At 44.6% G+C, this 19,545-nt stretch overlaps 1 protein-coding gene across 1 annotated transcript in view; it reads left to right on the top strand.

The window, feature by feature from the left end:
- The window catches only part of SETDB2 (SET domain bifurcated histone lysine methyltransferase 2), a 48,350-nt gene that overhangs the window by 15,470 nt on the left and 13,335 nt on the right, over positions 1 to 19,545 (top strand). Inside the window, exons 14-19 of the mRNA XM_059840307.1 lie at positions 1,247 to 1,361; positions 8,197 to 8,386; positions 8,571 to 8,895; positions 13,829 to 13,964; positions 15,634 to 15,741; positions 16,490 to 16,623. Of these exons, the coding sequence (XP_059696290.1) occupies positions 1,247 to 1,361; positions 8,197 to 8,386; positions 8,571 to 8,895; positions 13,829 to 13,964; positions 15,634 to 15,741; positions 16,490 to 16,623 (1,008 nt within the window). The remainder of the gene's footprint in view (positions 1 to 1,246; positions 1,362 to 8,196; positions 8,387 to 8,570; positions 8,896 to 13,828; positions 13,965 to 15,633; positions 15,742 to 16,489; positions 16,624 to 19,545) is intronic.

The following is a 19,545-nucleotide window of genomic DNA, read 5'->3' as shown; positions in this document are numbered from 1 at the left end:
CACTGATCTTCTGTGGAGTCTAGCAACTCTGCTCCATACTGACACAGATGCTGTGGAATGCACTGGGAGGTCTCCAGGAACTGTGAGGACAAGGTTTTCAAATACATCCAAAACAGGATTTTGTTTTAGCTGGTGTCTTTCTTGCTCAAGTACTTGGTAAAGAAGTGTAGTGAGGACTGAGGCCATTGGAGAGAGATAATAGTGACCAGCAAAGACACTTAGGGAAGAAGATTGTTGAAGGAGAGTTCACCTCGCTGGCTCTTCGTTTTCTGGGCATCACCCTTTTACAACTTTTCTAAATTAAGGACTTCCTCTGGATCATTGAGCTTAATTGTGTGCCTTCCATGAACTTGCCCAGTTACCTTTTTATTTGTTTTACATGTCTGGCCTCTAGACCATCTCAAGTCAGCAAGTCGCAGGCTGCTATTATGTGCTGTATGAAAAGTCCTCATTGTTTGTTCTAAGATAGCTGCCTTGGAATTCACTGGATGTCCCCTATACCATATCCAGTTAGACACATCAGAGAATTACTCTCTTCATCACAATATTCATATTTTCTTAAATTTTCCATCAGTTGTTTCTCAGCATCATAATCTCAGGTATTTAGTTTGGCATTCATTTTGGACAATGAATTTCCTGCCTTAGACATTTCTTCTATTTTACTACCAGAGCAGCTGATTCATAAAGAGCACGTGTTAATTCTGAGTTTTGGGCTTGGTGCACATAGTGCAATTGCATTAAAAAGTAGCCTGCTAGACCAAAGATGACAGTCTTCAACTATATAGCTGAAGATCTGTCTAAACTTCAGTGATGCATTGTACATAGGAAAAATAACAAAACTGTCTTATTCATTTAGATGTATCACTTACGTGGATTTCCTGTTTTGTTTTAAGGGGTTTTGGGTTTTTCTTTTGGTGTTTTTTGTTTGGTTGTTGTTTTGGTTTTTTGTTTGGTTGGCTTTGGTTTTGTAGTGGTTTTTTTTTTTTTTTTGATTTTTGTTTCCCAGAATTTCCCTCTAAGTTAGAGCACATTGTTTAGACTCCAACCCTATTTGCAATTTCCATAGCCAAAGGAGCATGAGTGTGCCAGCAACTCCTTGTATGCCTTGTTTCCTTCCCAACAAGCTGCCTGTGTGATGCTCCCTGCCCCCTACAATTTTTGGGTTTGCATGTGTGTTGTTGGTAACAAATTGTTAGCACAGTACTGTTTCAATTAGTTCAAGCAAATGAACTATTTTATTCCTTAGACATGTGAAAGCTGGAACTGAACTCACCTGGGATTATGGTTATGAAGCTGGAAGCATGCCAGAGACAGAGATTTCCTGTCACTGTGGAGTTCAGAAGTGCAGGAAAAAAACCTTATAGGCAAAAGCTTTCCTACTGTCAACACATCTTTTACCTGGGAATTTATATGCTGGAAGGGATGACTACTCAGCAAACAGCCCTCAAGTCCATGGTGCTAATTGCATTCAACTAAAATGCCTTTCACCTGATGATTTTTTAAATTTACATTTAAATGTCCCTTTTGTAGTTTACAGAAATGGAACTGTTTGTCCTAAGAACAGGCATCAAACCTTTCCTAGGTAATTTCTGTTCTCCTGGTCTTCCTCCTCCCTGCTTCTAATCCACGAGCAAAGTTCATAGTGCACTGGAAGAATTCCTGCTCCATGCCATCTGCAGCAGAAACACGACTGATGAGAGAAACAGTTCCTTGGTGCTTTCTGTGCCCCTCCACAGTGCTGAGCTAGCAAAACTCAGGTTTCTGAAATTCATAATGAAAGCAAGACTACCTGTCTGGTCACTAGGAATTGTTCAAATACACCTAAGCCAGTTGCACCCGGTGGGACAGATTGTCCTGAACAGAGAATTAAACAGAACAGTTCTGCAGAGCTGTGTTTGTGCTACAAATGAGCTGGACAAGTCCTGCTGCAGCAGGAGAGAAATGACTGGGTTTTGTTGGATTGCACCCCTCTCCACATTTGTGACACACAGAGAAATCCTTGAGAAATCCAGTGTACCTCATCTCAGTGCCATATTGTGTCTGGGACAGGTGGGCCCCAGAATTGCTTACCACATGGTTTTTTGGTAAGAGAGAAACAAGCTACATTAGGAGACATGGAGTGCATATGCAGGAGGTGTCTCTGAAATGGAGCAAGGGATGGCTGTGCAGGTGTGTGGATTTTGAATGTGTTAGAGCCTTGGGCAAGCAAGGAGGTGGCGCAGGTGAGCAATTTAGATTCTGTGTGTGACATTGGTCACTTACCAGAAACCTGCAGCTGATCAGGTGTGTCTCAGCCTGGAGGAGTAACACTGAGAGCATCCTAGCTCACAGGGAAATCACTGCCATACAGCCAGCTGATTAGCATGAGAGCTAAAAAAAGGTTCACTCAGGCTGTCATTTATGGAATAAAGTGATTGGCTTGAAGTCAAATTACCTTTGTTGGATAAGGTAAACATGAGAGTCTTGTACCTGCACCTTTCTTTGTTCCTTGATTAAATGAGTCTTGGAAGAACCGCCCAGTATTCATGTGTTAATTGCATGGTTGATATCCTAGATTCCAAGTCCATATGCCTCAGTGCTCACCATGTCACTCTGCTCCTGTGGGGGTTTTCAGAGAAACGGTTGGAACAAATGAAGGTCATGGCCTGGTTATGTCCAAGCCTATACTGCAAAATGAAAGATAAGCTGGAGCCAGTTCTCAGCCCTGAGGCCAAGAGGAAGTGGATGTCTAATGCACACATGGCTTGGGGTTCTGTTTTAATTGGGTTGTATCTGTGCTGTGTAACTGTGGACAAACATGGTATCTGTGGCCCTAAGTGGGGTTTTTTTGTTTGTTTTGTATGCTTCAAGCTTAAAAGTCATGGGGTTGTGTTGCAACACACGATGCTCTTGGATTTTTCAAGTTTCATCATGCATAAGGAATTTCAGCCTGTTAAAAGTGGACCTTTCGCAGAGATAACAGACCTGTGAACCATTCTGCTTACAGTGAAACCTCAGATCTTCTCTCTCTCAGCTCTGTTTGAGAGTTTGACACATCCACCAAGCAAACCTCTCCTCAGCTTTGATCCCTGTCATCACACTCTGGGTTTGTGTGGGCTTTCACCACCCGTCTTCAGGGATACATGTAGAAGAGCAGAGTTACCCCAGTGTTGGTACAATACCTCTTCAGAAGGTCAGAGCCACCCACTCTTGCCTTGATCAGTCCCTCTGTCACTGCTGCCCCTGTGTGAGCTGAAGACAGCACTCAGCTGAATTGCTTTTTGCTTCATTGAAGATCTGTCTCTACTCAGAGGGAATATGCCTTGGGGTATTGTCTTTCAGTATTAACCAGAGACATGCCAACGTGTATGACAAAACCCACAGGTAACCCAGGAGTGGTATTAGCCTTTTAAGCAAATGAAAATGCAGAAAACATTTGTGTCTATGCTTGACTTGAATGTGGAAAGGAAGATGGGAATATTGTTAAAGCATCAGGAGGAGGGGAAAAGAAGGTACATTTTACTGCTGTTGATGATATATTCCAGATCAGTGGTAGGAATTATTGATATTGGGCTGGTGAGGAAGAGCCCTGTTTCTTAATGCAGGAAAACAGACCTGATGTTTCAAAAGAGGCAGCACTTACTTGCTCCATGTGGTCTAAAACTATGGGAGAGCCTGCTGCGAATGTAGATGTCACAGAAGGCGTGTGTATGAGACAGGGCTTTTTGGCTAGCTGGGTTTATCAGGTCTGTCTCCTGGCTGGTGCTTCTTAATTTTCCTCCTCCAAACCAGAGATCATAACTATCCATGAGCAAAATCACCTTACAAGGTATGATTTCTGCCTGCTTCTGTAATATTGCTAGAACGTGTTCTGCTGAGAGTGTCCTGCAAGTATCCTCGGCAGGTAATGACCACAGGAATGTCCACCTGAGCTCGCTCTCTGCTCTGCTGACCGGTCCTCTGTTGTCACAGCTCACAGATGAGGATATTTCTGAGCACAGCCCTTCATGTCACCTGTGCTTTAGCAGAGAAGTGTGTAGAAGCACCGAGCACAAGCACTGATGGAAAAACAGGTGAAGATATTCCAAGTGAAGTACTCAAAGCACCTGTGAAATGACACATTTGGGATTCCTCATCAGCCTGTCGGGGGCATCATAAATGAAGAGTGCCTGATGGGAATTAGTTGCATTGAGATGTGAATAACAGCTCTTACAGTGAGCAAGATGGTCCCTATAGAGGGACAATAGGGATGTGAGGATAAGGGCTCCATGGTAATAAGTATTAGTACCCAAGATGAGCATACAAATACAAAGACAGCTGAAGATCACTTACAGTGTAAGTATGACAGAAACTGGACTGGAGCTTATTAAATGATTTCTTTTTCTTCTTCTTTTTTTTTTTTTTTTTTTTTTTTTTTGCAAAAAAAGAACTGACCATTAATTTCCAGCTCTTTCACAGAACTATATGGCTTGATAGCACAACAGTTTGGAGGAAGAACTCACAAGGGTTTTGGACTTTCTTTGGAAATTCTCCACAGAGAATTTTTCCTGTGTTGAAGAACAGACATCTGTTAGGAAGATTTTACTAGTTTAAGATTTATGCACCTGTGGGTGCTTGAATCATGTTGACTCATTTGAGTATAATCTAGGTAATAGATCTGGGAATTGGAATTGTGTAGCAGTATTTGGCTAATAGATATAATCTAATTGCAAGCCTGGACACAGGGGTTGATCTTAGCTCTGATATGCTGCATCTGGGCAGCTGCAAAGGAATTTGGGAAACCAACTGGAATGATGCCAGCAGTGCTGAACAGCCAAAGCTGATCTAGCTGGTAAAGGGAACTGATCTTAAAAGCTCCTTATTGTGTTTGGGGTAGCCTCTTGATGAGCCAGAATATGCCTATTAATGTGGCTGATGAGCTTGCTGGGGCAGGTTCAACAAGACCAAGTGCCAGGTCCTGCACTTGGGTCACAACAACCCCAGGCAGCCCTACAGGCTGGGGGAAGAGTGGAAGATGCCCAGCAGAAAAGGATCTGGGTGTATTGGTCAACAGCAGGTAAACATGAGTGTGCCCAGGTGGCCAATGGCATCCTGGCCTGTGTGAGAAATGAAGCCCACTCATCCAAATGTTAAGAGTTTAATAAGGGATAATAGGGGACAGATCAACAAAGCAGAAGTAACAGCGCTGTGTGTGTGGCAACAGCCAAAAGCACACCCAGTTCTTTAGCAAGCAGTCCTTTATACTGTTGCAGTTGCTTTACTCCCGTCAAATGACTGTGCACATTTCTCAGGGCCTGTTTACAGCTCTGCTGTGGGTTGTCACAGCACTGCATAAGTCCACAGCTACAGTCTCCAAGGGTCCATCAGGGAAGGCGGTCCAGGGTGGCCTTCTGATGCCACTTAGAGAACTTGTGGAGAATACTGTAAAGGTATTCTCCTTTTATGGTATTTTGTTCTCTGCCTTTGCTATCTTGGTGTTAAATAACCATGCAGTTGTTGGCTTTCACTAATTATGTATTGGCTTTTGCAAATTATTAAAGTGGATACTGTGTTATGCATTACAGTGCTAACTTTTGCAGAAGCAATGACAGTAATGAGAATAACTCAGATATATTTGTGAAATAGCTGATGTTGATTTAAAGTACTTGTGGAAATAGCTGAAACCCTCTGCATGGTCAGATAACATTTAAGGAATGGATGGGATAGGATCCCTGCTACTGACCCTTCCCTATCAATAACTCTCACCTACTGAAACCACAGAACAGGAGCTGTGTCACTATGGAACACAAAAGAACCAGATGCACACCACTGCTCCAAGGTGAAGAACAAGAGGGAAGTTTATTTCCTGACTCCAACACTTATAGTTTTCCAAAAGTGACAGTGGATTGGAGGGTGACAGTGCCACCTCTCCAATGCCACTGGGCAAACCAACAGTCCATCAAGTCTCTCCTCCTCCATAAAGGAATGCAAAACAATGTGTTATCTACAGACAGTGTGTGAGAAAGTTCTCCACACGAATGTAAACATCAGAAGGCTTAGAAAATCCTAGAAAATCAGGGCGACAGGGCTGTTGTGAGGAAGTGACACACAACACTCAAACCCCATCCATGATTACTGCATGTACGCTAAAAAGGTGGGTCAGGGGTCAAACCAAGCTAAAGAATCCCCAGAACATGTAAACGAGTTCAAAGAAATGTTTGAACATGTATAATCTTTATGAATATGTATTTGGTCAATACAATAGAAAAAGCATAAGAAGAGTTACTGTGGTTAGCTGATGTGCCTCTGGCTGTAGCCAAGCACCCAGTGCTGTTATTGATTTGTCCCTTTTATCCCTTATTAAGCTCTTAAAAATTTTGAAAAGTGGGGTTAATTTCTCACACCTGTATCAGCAAGTGTGGCCAGCAGGACCAGGGCAGTGATTGTACTTGAACCTGTACTTGACCCTGGTGATGCCACACCTCAAATCCTGTGTTCAGTTTTGAGCCCTAAAATCAGTGTTATGAATGAGGTCCTATATGTCTAATTTAATAAACCACAGAGTTAGAATTTTGCAGCAATTTTATATAAAATGAATACAGTCACGTAAGTATGTACAAAGTAAATTTGGCAGTGATTATTTAAGTCTGATTAAGGTTCTGATAAGGCATAAGCAAAACAGACCGGGGTACAAACCTGACCGGGGTACAGGGGTAGGGAGTGGTTCTCACCCTGCCTCCCGTACCAAAACAAAGGAATCCAAACACAACTTATATACTGTATGCTAATAGATATTCATCAATATTTTCCTGTAAATCTCCTATTTTTGATTCTTGAAATCTACATCACATACTGCACAGCACCTGCTCCGCTTGTTTCTAAGGAGTCTTCTTGGCTCTTTGGTGATTGCTTCCGACGAAGGCTTCTCATCATCATCACTGTCCTTTAAACAACCCCACAGGTTGCACATGCGCCCCAAGTCTTGTGTTATAGAAGCCAGAATTATATTCCAAAAATAAGCCTTATTATTTCATAGATACCTGGAATAATCCCAATTTTGTCCATTTCAAGGCTGACCCCTTAATTATCCCAAGGCTGGGATCCATTTTGGGATATTGCTTATCTCAGTACTCTATCTTGTATCCTATTTTCTCATGAACATCTGAAAACATTTGTTTTGTGACACTAATTACATATCCTTTTCCTCTATTACTTTTTAACAAATATTTTCTAAAATATTGATATAGTTACAATTTTTAGCATTAAACATATTCATTTATCACATCAGGAAGGACGTGGAGGGGCTGGAGTGTGTCCAGAGAAGGGCAGCAGAGCTGGGGAAAGCTTAGGAGCACACGTCCTGTGCGGAGCTGCTGAGGAAACTGAGGAAGTTTAGTCTGGAGAAAGGAGGCTCCTGGGTGACCCTACCTGTGAAAAACGCTAATCACTTGTTTTTAATTTTTTAAAAGCTTAATAGTAATAAAATGGTTATAAAAATAGTAATAAAATTAGAGTAATAAAAATTTGGACAATTAGGATTAGGGTGATCCAAGACAATAAAAACAAAGAGTTATGGATGGTCCAGGTACCTTTTTCTGGGCAAAATGAGCCCCAAAAAAGGACACACATTAACAGAGGATTAACCCTTATAAGCAATAATCTGTTACATGTTCATGCATCTCATACATGACTCATAAATTCCATTCAAACAAAGGATTCTGTCTGGTCAGTGCCAACTTCTTCCTCTTAATCCTGACGCCGTCTTCAGGACTGAGCGAGACAGGAAGAAGTTCGTTTCTTCTGATAAGAGAGCAATAAATTCTTTTTCTCTGAAAAATTTAGGTGTCCTGTGCCTGCTGTCTCGGTGCGAGTACCTCATTCTTTTCTTTAAAAAAATATCTCACATACATAGTTTCTATTTTAACTACAAAAGTTACGTTTTAACTACAAAACTACGTTGACCATAGAATTAAAATGTTAATACAGCACTACTAATAAATACGACATAATACATATAGTAAATATCGGCGTAGAGCCAGATAATATGCACTTTTCACACTACCCCCCTATAGAACTGCGTGAAACGAAGGCGTAGCCAGCGCGGGGTCTTCCCCCTGGCAACAAGTGACGGGAAGCTGCACCCGGGGAGGCTCGGGTTGAACAGTAGTTCTGTGATTCTGTGAAAAGAGAGCACGGGGCTAGGGAGGGATGCAGGATATCGCCTTTCCCACGGTGAAGCCCTCGGGAAATGGCTGCCCGACGGCGACCCGCGGCAGTGCCGGGCACGGGTATCGAACCAGGGTACCGGGCGGTGATCTCGGCGCGCCCGCGGTGTTCCGGATACGCCTTCCTTATTATGTGACCGGCGCCTCAGCGGCGCGCCTTCCCGCCAGCCACGCGAGCGCCGTAGCCAATCAGCGCCTCGCAGGTATGCAGGGCGGAGCGTCGGCGGGCGCCACCGCGCATGCTCCGTGCCCCAGCCGGGCGCGCTCACTTCCGCGCGGGAGAGTTGGGGCGGGGGAGGGGGCGGCGGTGGGAGTGACGGCTTGCGCGAGCCGGGAGGCGAGCGGGCGGTAAGTGCCACCGCGGGCGCGCGGGGCGGGGGGAGCGCTGAGCCTCCTCAGCGGCGGTCCCAGGGCCCCGCTCTCCCCGCAGTGCCAGCGAGTGGACCCTGCTGGGGCTCGGGCTGGGCGGGGGCGCCGTGAGGCGGCACCGGGACCTCCGTGAGGGCGGCCCGGGGGACCCGGGAGGTATCAGAAGGAAGTTCTTTGCTGGTGGGAGTGGTGAGGCACCGTCACGGGTTCCTCAGAAAAGCTGTGGGTATGTGGTCTCTGGTGGTGTTCAGGGCCGGGCTGGATGGAGCTCTGAGCTGCCCAGTCCAGCGAAGGCTGCCCTGTCCACGGCGGGAGATTGGAACGAAATGCTCTCAAGTGAGAGGTGATTAGAAAGACAGCTTTATTTGTTCCTCCTTCTTCCTTGCGAAATCTTTATGTGTTTGCTCTGTACTGACGTGGGGAAAACGGGGAGGTGCGTGTCAGTCGTGTTTAGCTATGAAATCTCCAGCCGTGCTTCTTTCCCCACAAAGCACAAATGAGGGACACAGTGAGTGTGGGGTAACGGGTGTGTGATTCCTTTCTTTCTTCCTACTTCCTTAGATCCAGTCCTGCACCGCGCTGGAAGGAAGAGGAGTGCAGAGCAGGAGCTGGGGCAGTGGGTTTCAATAGCGCGCTGGAATTCAGGGGACTTGGGTTCTTTTCCTTACTCCCCTATGGATGTACTAAGAGATTCTGTGCCTTAGCCTCCTCCTGTGTAAAAGATGGATATTTACATACAAGAATGCTTTTAGAACTGGGTCTGGAGAGCAAATACTTAGACAAACTGGTAATGTTTCAGCAGGATTGCTCAATATGAATGTAGTACAAGCCCTGGCCTCTTGCCAGCACTGTTCTTCTCCTTTTTTACTTTCTGTTTCCTTTCCCATCTTCTTCCCTTGAGTCACTGTTGTGAAAAAATAAAGAACCGAAACCAGCAGCCCTCCTAGGATATGGCACAGGAACAGGAGGAGTGTCCAGGTGTGACTGTTCTCTCAGCTGCTGCTGCTCTGCCTTCTGTTTTGCAGTGTCACTTGTCCTGTCATGAGCGGAGGGCAGCAGAAGCCCCCCAGATCTTACAGCTGAATTGGGTTCCCTGGGGTGTTGACAGTGGAAGCAAAGGGTTGCAGAAGGACTTTGGGATAGCAAGGGATTGACTGTAAAACAGCAGGTGAAAATCCAGCGTTGATAAGTGGAAGACGATGGATGTGGCAGAGAAACAACCATGACACTGATGCCCACTGATTCTACTTAATCTGATGCCACTTAAGAGGGTAATCTGGGGAACTGTAATACTGGTCTGGGGTTGACAGGGTGGTGTTGGGTCACTGTTTGGATTTGATGATCTCAGTGGTCTTTCCCTACCTAACTTAACCCAACCGACAGACGAGTATGTGACTTTCACTGAAAGATGTCCCTTTTGGGAGAGCCAAGAGGACAAACCTGTGGATCTGTCCCTCTGATTTGTGCCTTGAATTCTCCCCCTCCAGTTAGGTCAAATCAGGGTACTTTTGTACCTTCCATTGTTTGTGGTCACATTGTATAGAATACCGTGGAGGTGCAGTTGGTGCAGAACATTTCCTGGCAAGCAAGGGAAAGAACAAGGCCACACAGCTCCCATGCTGCCTCACATTCCTCTCCAGACCTGTGGCAGCACAAACCACCAGCCCTCCACCCATTTTTGTCTGCTCTGATCACCGTGGGCCCTCTTGCTTGTTGGACTTCATGGTTTTTTCAGTGCTTTGTGCTTCCTGCAGTGGTTCTCTGGAAGTGTCAGCTCTGCGCTCAGAAGCAGGCTAAAATGTGATTGAAATAGTGAGAATTATTAAGGAAAGAAGGAAAATACAGAGTGATGTTGTGGCTTTGTAGTGTAAATGGTAGCCCATCCTTTTGGAGGTGGTGTGCTCCTCTTCGAGTGTAGCCAGTAGAGTATAGAAGTGACAGAGGTGGAAAAAACTGCAGACCAGCTTCTGTGCAAAGAAGAGCTAAATAATTTCAGATTCCTTGACTTTAAGAAGAGACATCAGGAGAAATAGTAACAGCAATGCTATCATGAGTGCTACTGAAAGAGTGGAGCAAGGAGCAAGGATTTCTTGCCTTTTCAGACAGATCCCAGTGTTTCAACTGGAATCCCTGAGTGGCAGGCTTAAGCCCTGCAAAAGCAAGGCGTTGTTCAGATGAAATGTAACTAAACTGTGAAACTGGAAACCTGCCCTTAGCCTCTCCCTTCTTGCGTAGGAGCAGCCAGGCAGCTCCATTGCCCCGTTTAGCTCCATATCTCTTCCTGGTAGTACTCTGTAGCAGAAAGCTCATGAAGAGCCCAGGCTCCTGTGGGGGTATTATGGGTTTGCATGGCCAGGTTTGGGTCGCAGGGGACCTACAGGGGAGCTTTCTGTGAAAAGCTGCTGGAAACTTCCCCCATGTGCAGCAAAGCCAATGCCAACCAGCTCCAGGACTGACCCTCTGCTCCTAAGGCTGAGCCCAGCAGGAATGATAGTAACACTTCTGCGGCAACATATTTAAGAAGGAAAGAAAAAAAGTTACCGGGCAGATGTAATTGTGGGCAGAGAAGAGTGGAGTGGGAGTATGTGAAAGGAGCAGCTCTGCAGACACCAAGGTCAGTGGAGAAGGAGGCGCAGGAGGTGCTTCAGGTGCCAGAGCTGGGATTCCCCTGCAGCCCCTGGTGCAGACCATGGTGATGCAGGATGTCCCCTGCAGCCCAGGGAGGTCCATGGGGATTCAGAGATCCACCCACAGCCTGTGGAAGAGGTGGGTGCCTGAGAGAGGTTGTGACCCTGTGGGAGGCCCATGCTGGAGCAGGGTCCTGGCAGGGACTTGCAGACCCATGGAGAGGGAGCCCGCACTGGAGCAGGTTTCCCAGTAGGACTTGTGACCCTTGAGGGAACCCACACTGGAGCAGTTTGTGCCTGAAGGACTTCACCTCATGGCAGAGTGATCTGCGTTGGAGCAGTTCATGCAGAACTGTTATTCATGGGATGGACTCACAGAGAGATGTTTGTGGAGGACTGTCTCCATTGAGAGGGACCCCACACTGGAGCAGGGGAAGGACTCTCCTTGAGTGTGGCAGGACCAATGTGTGATGGACTGACCATAACCCCCATTCTCCATCTCCTGGTGCCTCTTGGGGGTTGGAGGTAGAGTTTGGAAAGAAGGGAGGGGTGAGGGCAAGGTGGTTTTAAAATTTATTTTATTTCTTATTATCCTGCTCTGATTTTGTTAGTAATAAATTCAGTTAATTATCCCCAAGCTGAGTCTGCTTTGCCTGTGATGGCATTTGGTGAGGGATCTCTCCCTGTCCTTAGCCCATGAACCCTTTGTTATATTTTCTCTTCCTAGAAGGGGGAGAGATAGGGTGGAGGGGAGTGATAGAGTGGCTCAAGGGAGTGCCTGGCATCCAGCCAGGGCCAACCCACCGCAGGGGGACAGGATACAGGGCTAAACAGGGCCCTAGGTGCAGGCTGGCTGTGTCTGCACAGAGGAATGGCCAAGAGCTGGGCTTCCACTGCTTCAGGATTCCTAGAAAAGTGCTGGAGTAAGCCCAAGGCTGATCATGATCAAGTGTCTTCTGTCCTCCATCAGCACCAGGATTTCTCTGGAGCCTGTAAGAACACCAGAGATTGTAAAGTCCATGTTTAGCCCCTTCCTTAAAAAATTTCTAGAGCTGGATCCTCTGACTGGACCTGAGCAGGCGCTATGTGTCTGCATTGATTCCAGCTATTGGTTTGCTGCAGAGAGCTTTTGCTGTATTACAGGCCATTCAAACTCTAGCTCATTCTTTTGACTTTCTTCCTATTCTAGTCCTAATATGTCCTTGTGTTTCTGTTTGTCTCTATTGTATTTATTGATTGCTCAGGTTCTGAAAGTGTTATGATGGTCAGTGTATAGATGGGTACTGGAAGTCAGTTTCTACCCTGCCTTGTTTACAAGATATAGAAGGACAGAGAGAAAAAAAACTCCCAGCTGTGTGTAAAGGCAAAGTGACTTGTGATTACAAGTAAATTGTGTAAGCCAAAGGGGAAAAAACATAAAAAATTATCTTCTAGTGGTGCTTTCACTTGGGGCTACCCAGTCTGCTTTATGCAAGGGGAATGGGAGCTAATGAAAACAGTTTGTCTGTTGAAACTCAGAAAAAGGTTGCAGGATTTTTTGGATTATGAGATTTCCTGCCTGTTTTGTGCTTGGGCCTTACTACCTCTCACTAGAATAATTTAACTTCAGATCTTCCTATTTTTTGAAAGTAAACACGGATTTTTCTTCCCCCTTGTCGGACAGGAGTTTGTGCTCTCAGAGGTGACATCTCCAGCAGAGAATAGTTTGGAGTATCACACCTTGTAGGAGTGGGAAGTTGTTGAAGATTTCTGTGGTGGACTTGCACAACAAACACAGAAAAAGTAAAATTTCTGCTGCAAATTTTGTGGGGTGATGCTCTCACCTGCTGATGGGGGATGTGTAAAGGCTTGTCCAGAAACACTTAGACTGCTTTTGTGAAGTATGTAGATGGCCTCAGAATTTTGCAGCTGATGGAGAAAGGCTTTGTGAAGAACAGTTATGACTTGAGTGTATATGGCCAAGAAAAGATAACAAGTGTCCATGGGGCAATTCCCAGGGCTCAGGGAAAATTCTGTCACTCCTGTTAGTATTTCGCCTTGTTGAGAGAGAATGTTTGAATCTCTCACTTAAGATTTTTTCTTGTTCCCCAATTTACTTGTAGACCTCTCCACACTACTTTGCTGCATCCTTCTTACAGCAATAAATTAGTATTTCTTCCTTGTTTCCTGTGAACTCCCAGAGCTTGGGGACATCTGTTCTTCTGTCCTTTGTTGACACGCAGACCCACACATGGCAGCAGGTTAAGAAAACACTATGAGTGATTGCCCTCCTCCAAATAAAAGGAGTTTCATACCTTAGAGCGTGACTTGCCAGGCTGCTCTTGGATCTGTTTTTGGACCAGATATTTCAAGCAAGCTTGAAAACTCTTGTATTACCCCTTATGACTTGGTAGTGACTTTCCAAGAGGAGATGAACCACTCTTTCTCCCGCTCTAATTGCTGGAGCTCCTGGGATCTGGTTTCCATCCCGCTGCTGTGCTAAGTGCAGGCTTTTCCTGTTCTACTGGTAGTTGTTCCTGGAGAAGCAAAGCACCCAGGGTCAGGGGATGTAGGTGAAGGAGCAGTTAGAGGGCAGGTTTTGGCAGGCTCTGCTTTCCTCTGTCCTGCTTGGCCTGTGGAAGTTGTCAATTGCTTTGTGTTTTGTCCCAGTTTTCCTGCTCTAGGTGCTTTCTGGATAATGGCGAAGATGGTGAGAACAACATGTGCGTTTTGTTCGGAAGGGGAGGCTGGCTCTGTGATGTATATCGCCACAGAGAGAAATATTGCAGCTCATCAGGATTGTCTGGTGAGTGCCTTTAGCTGGTCAGTACTGAAGAGAAGTGGAGAAGGGATAAGGGGGAAGTTTCCACTGCTTATCTGTTTTTGGTTGTGCAATGATGTCTGGATTGAAAGGCTGGTTTCTCAAACTAGCAAGTTTATATTAGACTGAAAACCTTAAAAAGCAACAGGGCTCGGCCAGGATTTTGGAGCAGGAGAGGATGTGTCTGCACAGCTGGAGCTGTTGATTTGTGGTGTTTTCATGTGTGTCTGTTGCTGAGCAGTGGTCCCAGACCCACATGAAAACACCACAAAGACCACATATGGTCTAGCAACAGGAATAGGTCTTCCTGAGGCAGTGTTGAGACTCATCCTCTTGGATGAGGATTCTCAGACCACACAAAGTTATATACTTAAACCTTTGCAGGAAAACATCCGTATCACTTAATGGTTAAAAAACTTTCCAGTGTGTCCCTTATTTAAAATAAGGAATAAAAATATCAGAAGCTCATTACATAAAAATATCTGTGAATCTCTTAAGTGTGTTGTGATCCTTCTACTCTTCTTGCTTCCCCTTTATTCTGGAATGTTGGTGGAGCTGGTTCTTGGAGTGCAGAATCAATTACAGCTGCTGTATTCTCCCTTCAGCAGAGGGAGAATATAGCTGAGGGCCATTTCATGCAGGAGATTGCTGCTAGAGCAGCTTTCTGGCTGTCACTGTCCCAGCCTTCTTATTCCCACAATTGTTATGTCTACATCTTTATTTTTCTGATTTCTTTTTTGGTTGGTTACTTTTATCAGAATGCTTCACAACAGCATTGTTTTATGGCACTTGAATGTTTTGTTTGAAACAGGTTTTATTATGGCTTTAATGTTTCTCCAATGTTAAAACTTCTCTCTCTCTCCCTCTCTCTGTTTTTTCTTTTTTCTACTTTCTTTCTCCTCCCCGCAGCTTTACTCATTTCTCTGCCTTGGGCTTGTTTGCACTGTTTGGGTTTTTTTGCAGTCAGCTATCACCTTCTGAGCAGACAGACTGTGCCTGCTAGTTGATGAAATGGTAGCTCCCTTTTGTTTGGACTTAGCTACATGTAATGCTTAGGAAATATTTGCCAAGAACTTCCCCTTCCTCATTCACTGTCATGGCTCAGCAGTTCAATGGGAATTAAAGTGGCCTGAGTGTGCATGTGTGCATTTTTAGTGTGTTTCTCCCAGGATGTGTATAATGTTTCTGGTTTTTTCCTGCAGTCAGCTGTTGTCAGCGTTGAGCTGCATGGAAATCTTATTACAGAGAAATGTTGCATCCAGCTATAGGTCTGAACAGCTGAGCACATAATACGATGTCTAAGGTGTGGAGATCTTTGCCTGAAGATCTTCTCATCCTTACTCTGGGCACCCTGGAATTTCACATTTTCTTTGTTCCTGTTTTTAATAAGTTAACTTTCTCACCTTATTATCTTTTCTTAGTTTGCGTTCAGATTATGTGAAATCTCCTGTGTGGAAGGAGGAACTTCTTTTGGCTGCAGAAATGTTTAAGCTTAGCTCCTTGTTCAGTGTAGGTGAAACCTCTTGTTAACACAGAGAAAAATCAGCCTTCTTAGGTAGGGCAAGTGCAAGAAGAAAAGATGTACTCCTTGTCTCTTTTCAGCACTGGTGACTGAATCATTCTTACTTCTTAAAACTATCTCTTTTGTCTTTAGTTATTTTCCTCAGGATTTGTGGAATCTGAAGATCAGAACCCAGAAAATCTGGAAATAAGGTTTGATGTGTCATCGGTGTTAAAGGAGCTCAGGAGAGGAAAGCGGCTGGTAAGGAAATGTTTCTGAGTCTGCAGTTAGTCCTGTCTCATACTGTCAAAGGTTGTCTGGCCTGTTCTGTGCTTTAAAAAACCCCATTCAAATAACTGATCCTTCTGATCTATTAAGATTAGGGAAATTACAGGTTTCAGCATTGGACTCATTGATTTAACATTTGGTTTGGTGGAATTTAGTTCATTCTGTATTAAAATGCAGGTGGATTTTTTCCTGGCTTTTATGTCCTTAGTCAAAGTTTCCTGAGACTTTGGTAAAGACCTAAGCCAGCATCTGAAACAAAATAATGCAATCCACAATTGTAAAGAGGAACACATTCTGAGTTTAGCAGAAATACGATGATTTAAATGAGGGGTTTTTTAATTGCCTTTGTCTTCAGCTGCCCTCCTCCCCCATGTCCTGAGAGGAACTCTTTTCATTATGAAGTTAGCCTAGAAAACATGAATACAAACATTAACACCAATTAATGTTGAAATAACTTGGGAAAATTGCTCAGTGCCTTCACGTGGCTCTTTGGCTCATTTTACAAATTTATCAGTATGAAATAGAGGTAAGATAGCAAAAAGGTGGCTGCAGTAATGACCAGGGTAGGTGTTTGCAGGAGTGAATTACACAGAGGTGACTTGCAATGGAATACTGGATTTGGAATACTGGATTTTCCCACAGTGAACGGCATTTGCCCTGTCTGGTGGGATTTGGAGTAGCTGCCTGTGACATTTACCTGGTGAACCCCCTCCTGTTGCAGGCGTGCAACTTCTGCCACAAGAAGGGGGCCACGGTGGGCTGCGAGAAGCGCACGTGCCGCAGGAGCTACCACTTCTTCTGCGCGCTCTGCGACGATGCAGCCGTGGAGACCGACGAGGTCAACGGCATCTACAGGTACCTCAGCCAGTGTCCTCCCACTGTCACTGCCAGCCTCTGGGGTGTCAGCAAGAGGGACTTCATTGGGTGGGGCTTAAAGGGTTTTTAGGGAAGGAAGGAAGTTCCCCTCTCCTAAAGCGATGCTTGATCCTCTGTTTGCAAACTGCGGGAGAAATGTTTTCATTTCACAGAAAAACTTTACTGCAGTGGGAGGGAATCTGTTTAGTGCTTGAGCCTATAACATCACTGAAAGATAACAAGGCAAAAACTGAGAAAGTCAGTCTTTACTGACTCTTAGCCAATCTTCAAGAATAAAGACTTTTATTAATCTCACTCAGATTCTAATTTTTTTGTTGGTTCAGAAGCGCCAGTAAACATGGTCTGAGCAAAGAGCAGGTTATAGCACTTCTAGGTCTGCTCACGTTAGTCACATTCAGGTAATTTTCCCTTCCCATGCTAGCAAAGAACTTTGTTTCCCACCTTGTATGGGAAGGCCTTGTATGTCAAATATGTTGCTAGCAATAACATGATTGAGTGCATGCTAAGTCAATTTTCTGTCCTGATCATGCTAGTCCTGGTGTCCACTGCCTTTGGGCTGCCTGCATTGCCGTTGACAGATGAAACAAATTGTTTGGAGGATGCAGATGAAGGAGTTGAAAAATTGGGGCTTCAGGGACCTTTTGAAATGCTGAAGTTATAATAAAGTCTGAGATGCATAAAAGCCCTGATGCTCATTTCTGTGCAAGGCCAGAGAAGTCACAGGTTGTGTTAGATTAACTTGTGGATCATCTAATTGCTACTTGTTTCAGAAAGGGGTAGACTAGTGCAGTCCTTGGTAGCGGTGGAAGATGGGTCCTTTTGTGTCAAGTGACTTGCACTCCTGGCTGGTTCACAGCACTCTGTCTAAAATGAATGCATCTGTGCAAGGCTGTAAGCCCAGCTGTGCAGGGAGGATAGGAACTGTAAAATCTTTGTGAATCTTCAAAGCTCATGAAAGAGTATAACTGGGAAGATGGAAACTTTCTATGATCACTGTATAAATGGCTTTCATCTTATAGCTTTAGAAAGGATAACTCAGGCTCAAGAAGACTGAACTCAAGATGTTGAAAAACAAGTGGGACTGACAGCAGTCTAGATACATAGTGCTTGCATATACAGTTTGGTTTGGTGTCATTTTGGAGCTGGTGACCTTGGAGGTTTGTAAGAGGGACCCTTAAAAATGTCTTGTTTGAAGTCACTGTGGGACACTGACAGCCTAGGAAACTAGGCTATAGCAGCCTGTATTGAGAAGCTGGAAAAGGACTGGATTAGAGAAGGATACTAGGACAGCTTTCAAGGATTTGAACCTAAAGACTTTTACACAGTAGCAGTGGTGTAAATAAAGTACAAAAATTGTAGCTAGCTGAAATTATTGGAGAGTACACTTGAAAAACAGTGGATGTGGATTGACAGCCCCTGCACATTTTCATGGTGAAATATACTGAAAAGAAGAATTACTTTGAGAGAAGCAGAGCTGGTGGCTTTAAATTCTGAGTTGCCGTCGTTGTGATGATGGGTAGTGATCATCAAAACAAATGGAGCAGAATAAAAAGAGAAAGCATATGGTGCTGTGGAAGTGGCCAGTAAGAGCAGAGGTGGAGAAATCAGTGCAATTTGCACTGCTGTCTTGCAAAAATGATAGTAGGGGAGTGCTTCCAAATAAAGTGGCCTGAGTAGTAAAATATACTGTCTGTACTTTGTAAGGATGGGTTGTTTTTACTGTGAAAGACTAGAACCAAAGGCAGGGGAGGAATAAAAACCATTCTCCAAAGGGCAGTATTAGAAATTCAGAGAGGTAAATAAGGTGTGTCCTGTATATACCTTTCTGATTGCATTGTTAGGCATACCTAAATCTGATTCGTTGTGCTTCAAGATGCATTCATGCAAATAAGTTCCTCATCAAGCCAGCAGTCTGCATTTCTAAGGCCAGTGCTTCTGTTTTTGTTAAAAGAATGACAATAATTAGAAAATGCCCTAGTAAATGCAGTTCCCTTTAAAAATTGCAGCAGTCTTGGCAAGTAGATTTGTAAGGAAGAGATAAACTAAGCCATGCTCCTGACAAGGCATTTTTACTTGAAAAGTGACTTGGGATCCTTCTCTAAGAAATGCATGTTATAAAAGCTGGTTCATGTTCTCTGCACATTATTGTATCCAAAAAGATAAGGAATATTTTCAGATAAATTTGTTTCATTTTGCCTCTTCCAAGGAATTCACATTGCTCTCTTAGAACCACTGAAAATATTCCCATTTCATGTATTCCTGAAGTCTTTAAGTAACAAATGGTCTGAGCAGCTTTAAGCTAGTGGATCTCACATGGGAGTGCCCCACATACTCAGGATTTGGGGGCCATTCCATGAGCACAGGGCAGCGGGAGGGAGGGGCACAGAGATCTCCAGGCGAGTGAGTGCGTGGTGGTGCCATGTGGCACTGCCAGCCCTGCAGGGCTAAGGAATGGAAGGTGATGCTGGGCAGATGTGTCTGAGGAGGCTCCTGGCCCGTGTGGGGCAGAGCTGCTGTGATGGAGCAGTGTCAGGACTGTGGCGTTTCACCTTGGGAGCGTTAATCTCATTTCAGTGTCTCTGACACAGTGATTGCCACACGCATGAAATGTGTCTGACTCAGGGCCTGAACAGTGGGCAGGCCTGGACAGGGTGGGCTGATGGAGCTGATCATTCAGAGCTTCAGTGCTGAGACTCCACTGTGGCTCTAGGAGTACAGATACAAGGTTGTGCATGCACGGGACTTTAAAGCAGGTGATTTTTGAGGTGGGTAATGCTAAACAAAAATTCTGGTTTTTTTGGACTGTCTTTCAGTTTATGTTCGGTGGAAAGAGGGGAAATACCTGTTAAAAGAGGTTAACATAACTCTGTTTGCATATTTATTTATACTTCTTCTCTTTTT

Source organism: Haemorhous mexicanus, chromosome 2 (genome assembly GCF_027477595.1).
Source record: "Haemorhous mexicanus isolate bHaeMex1 chromosome 2, bHaeMex1.pri, whole genome shotgun sequence".
Lineage (NCBI taxonomy): Eukaryota > Metazoa > Chordata > Aves > Passeriformes > Fringillidae > Haemorhous > Haemorhous mexicanus.
This window is presented reverse-complemented; position numbering and strand designations above follow the sequence as displayed.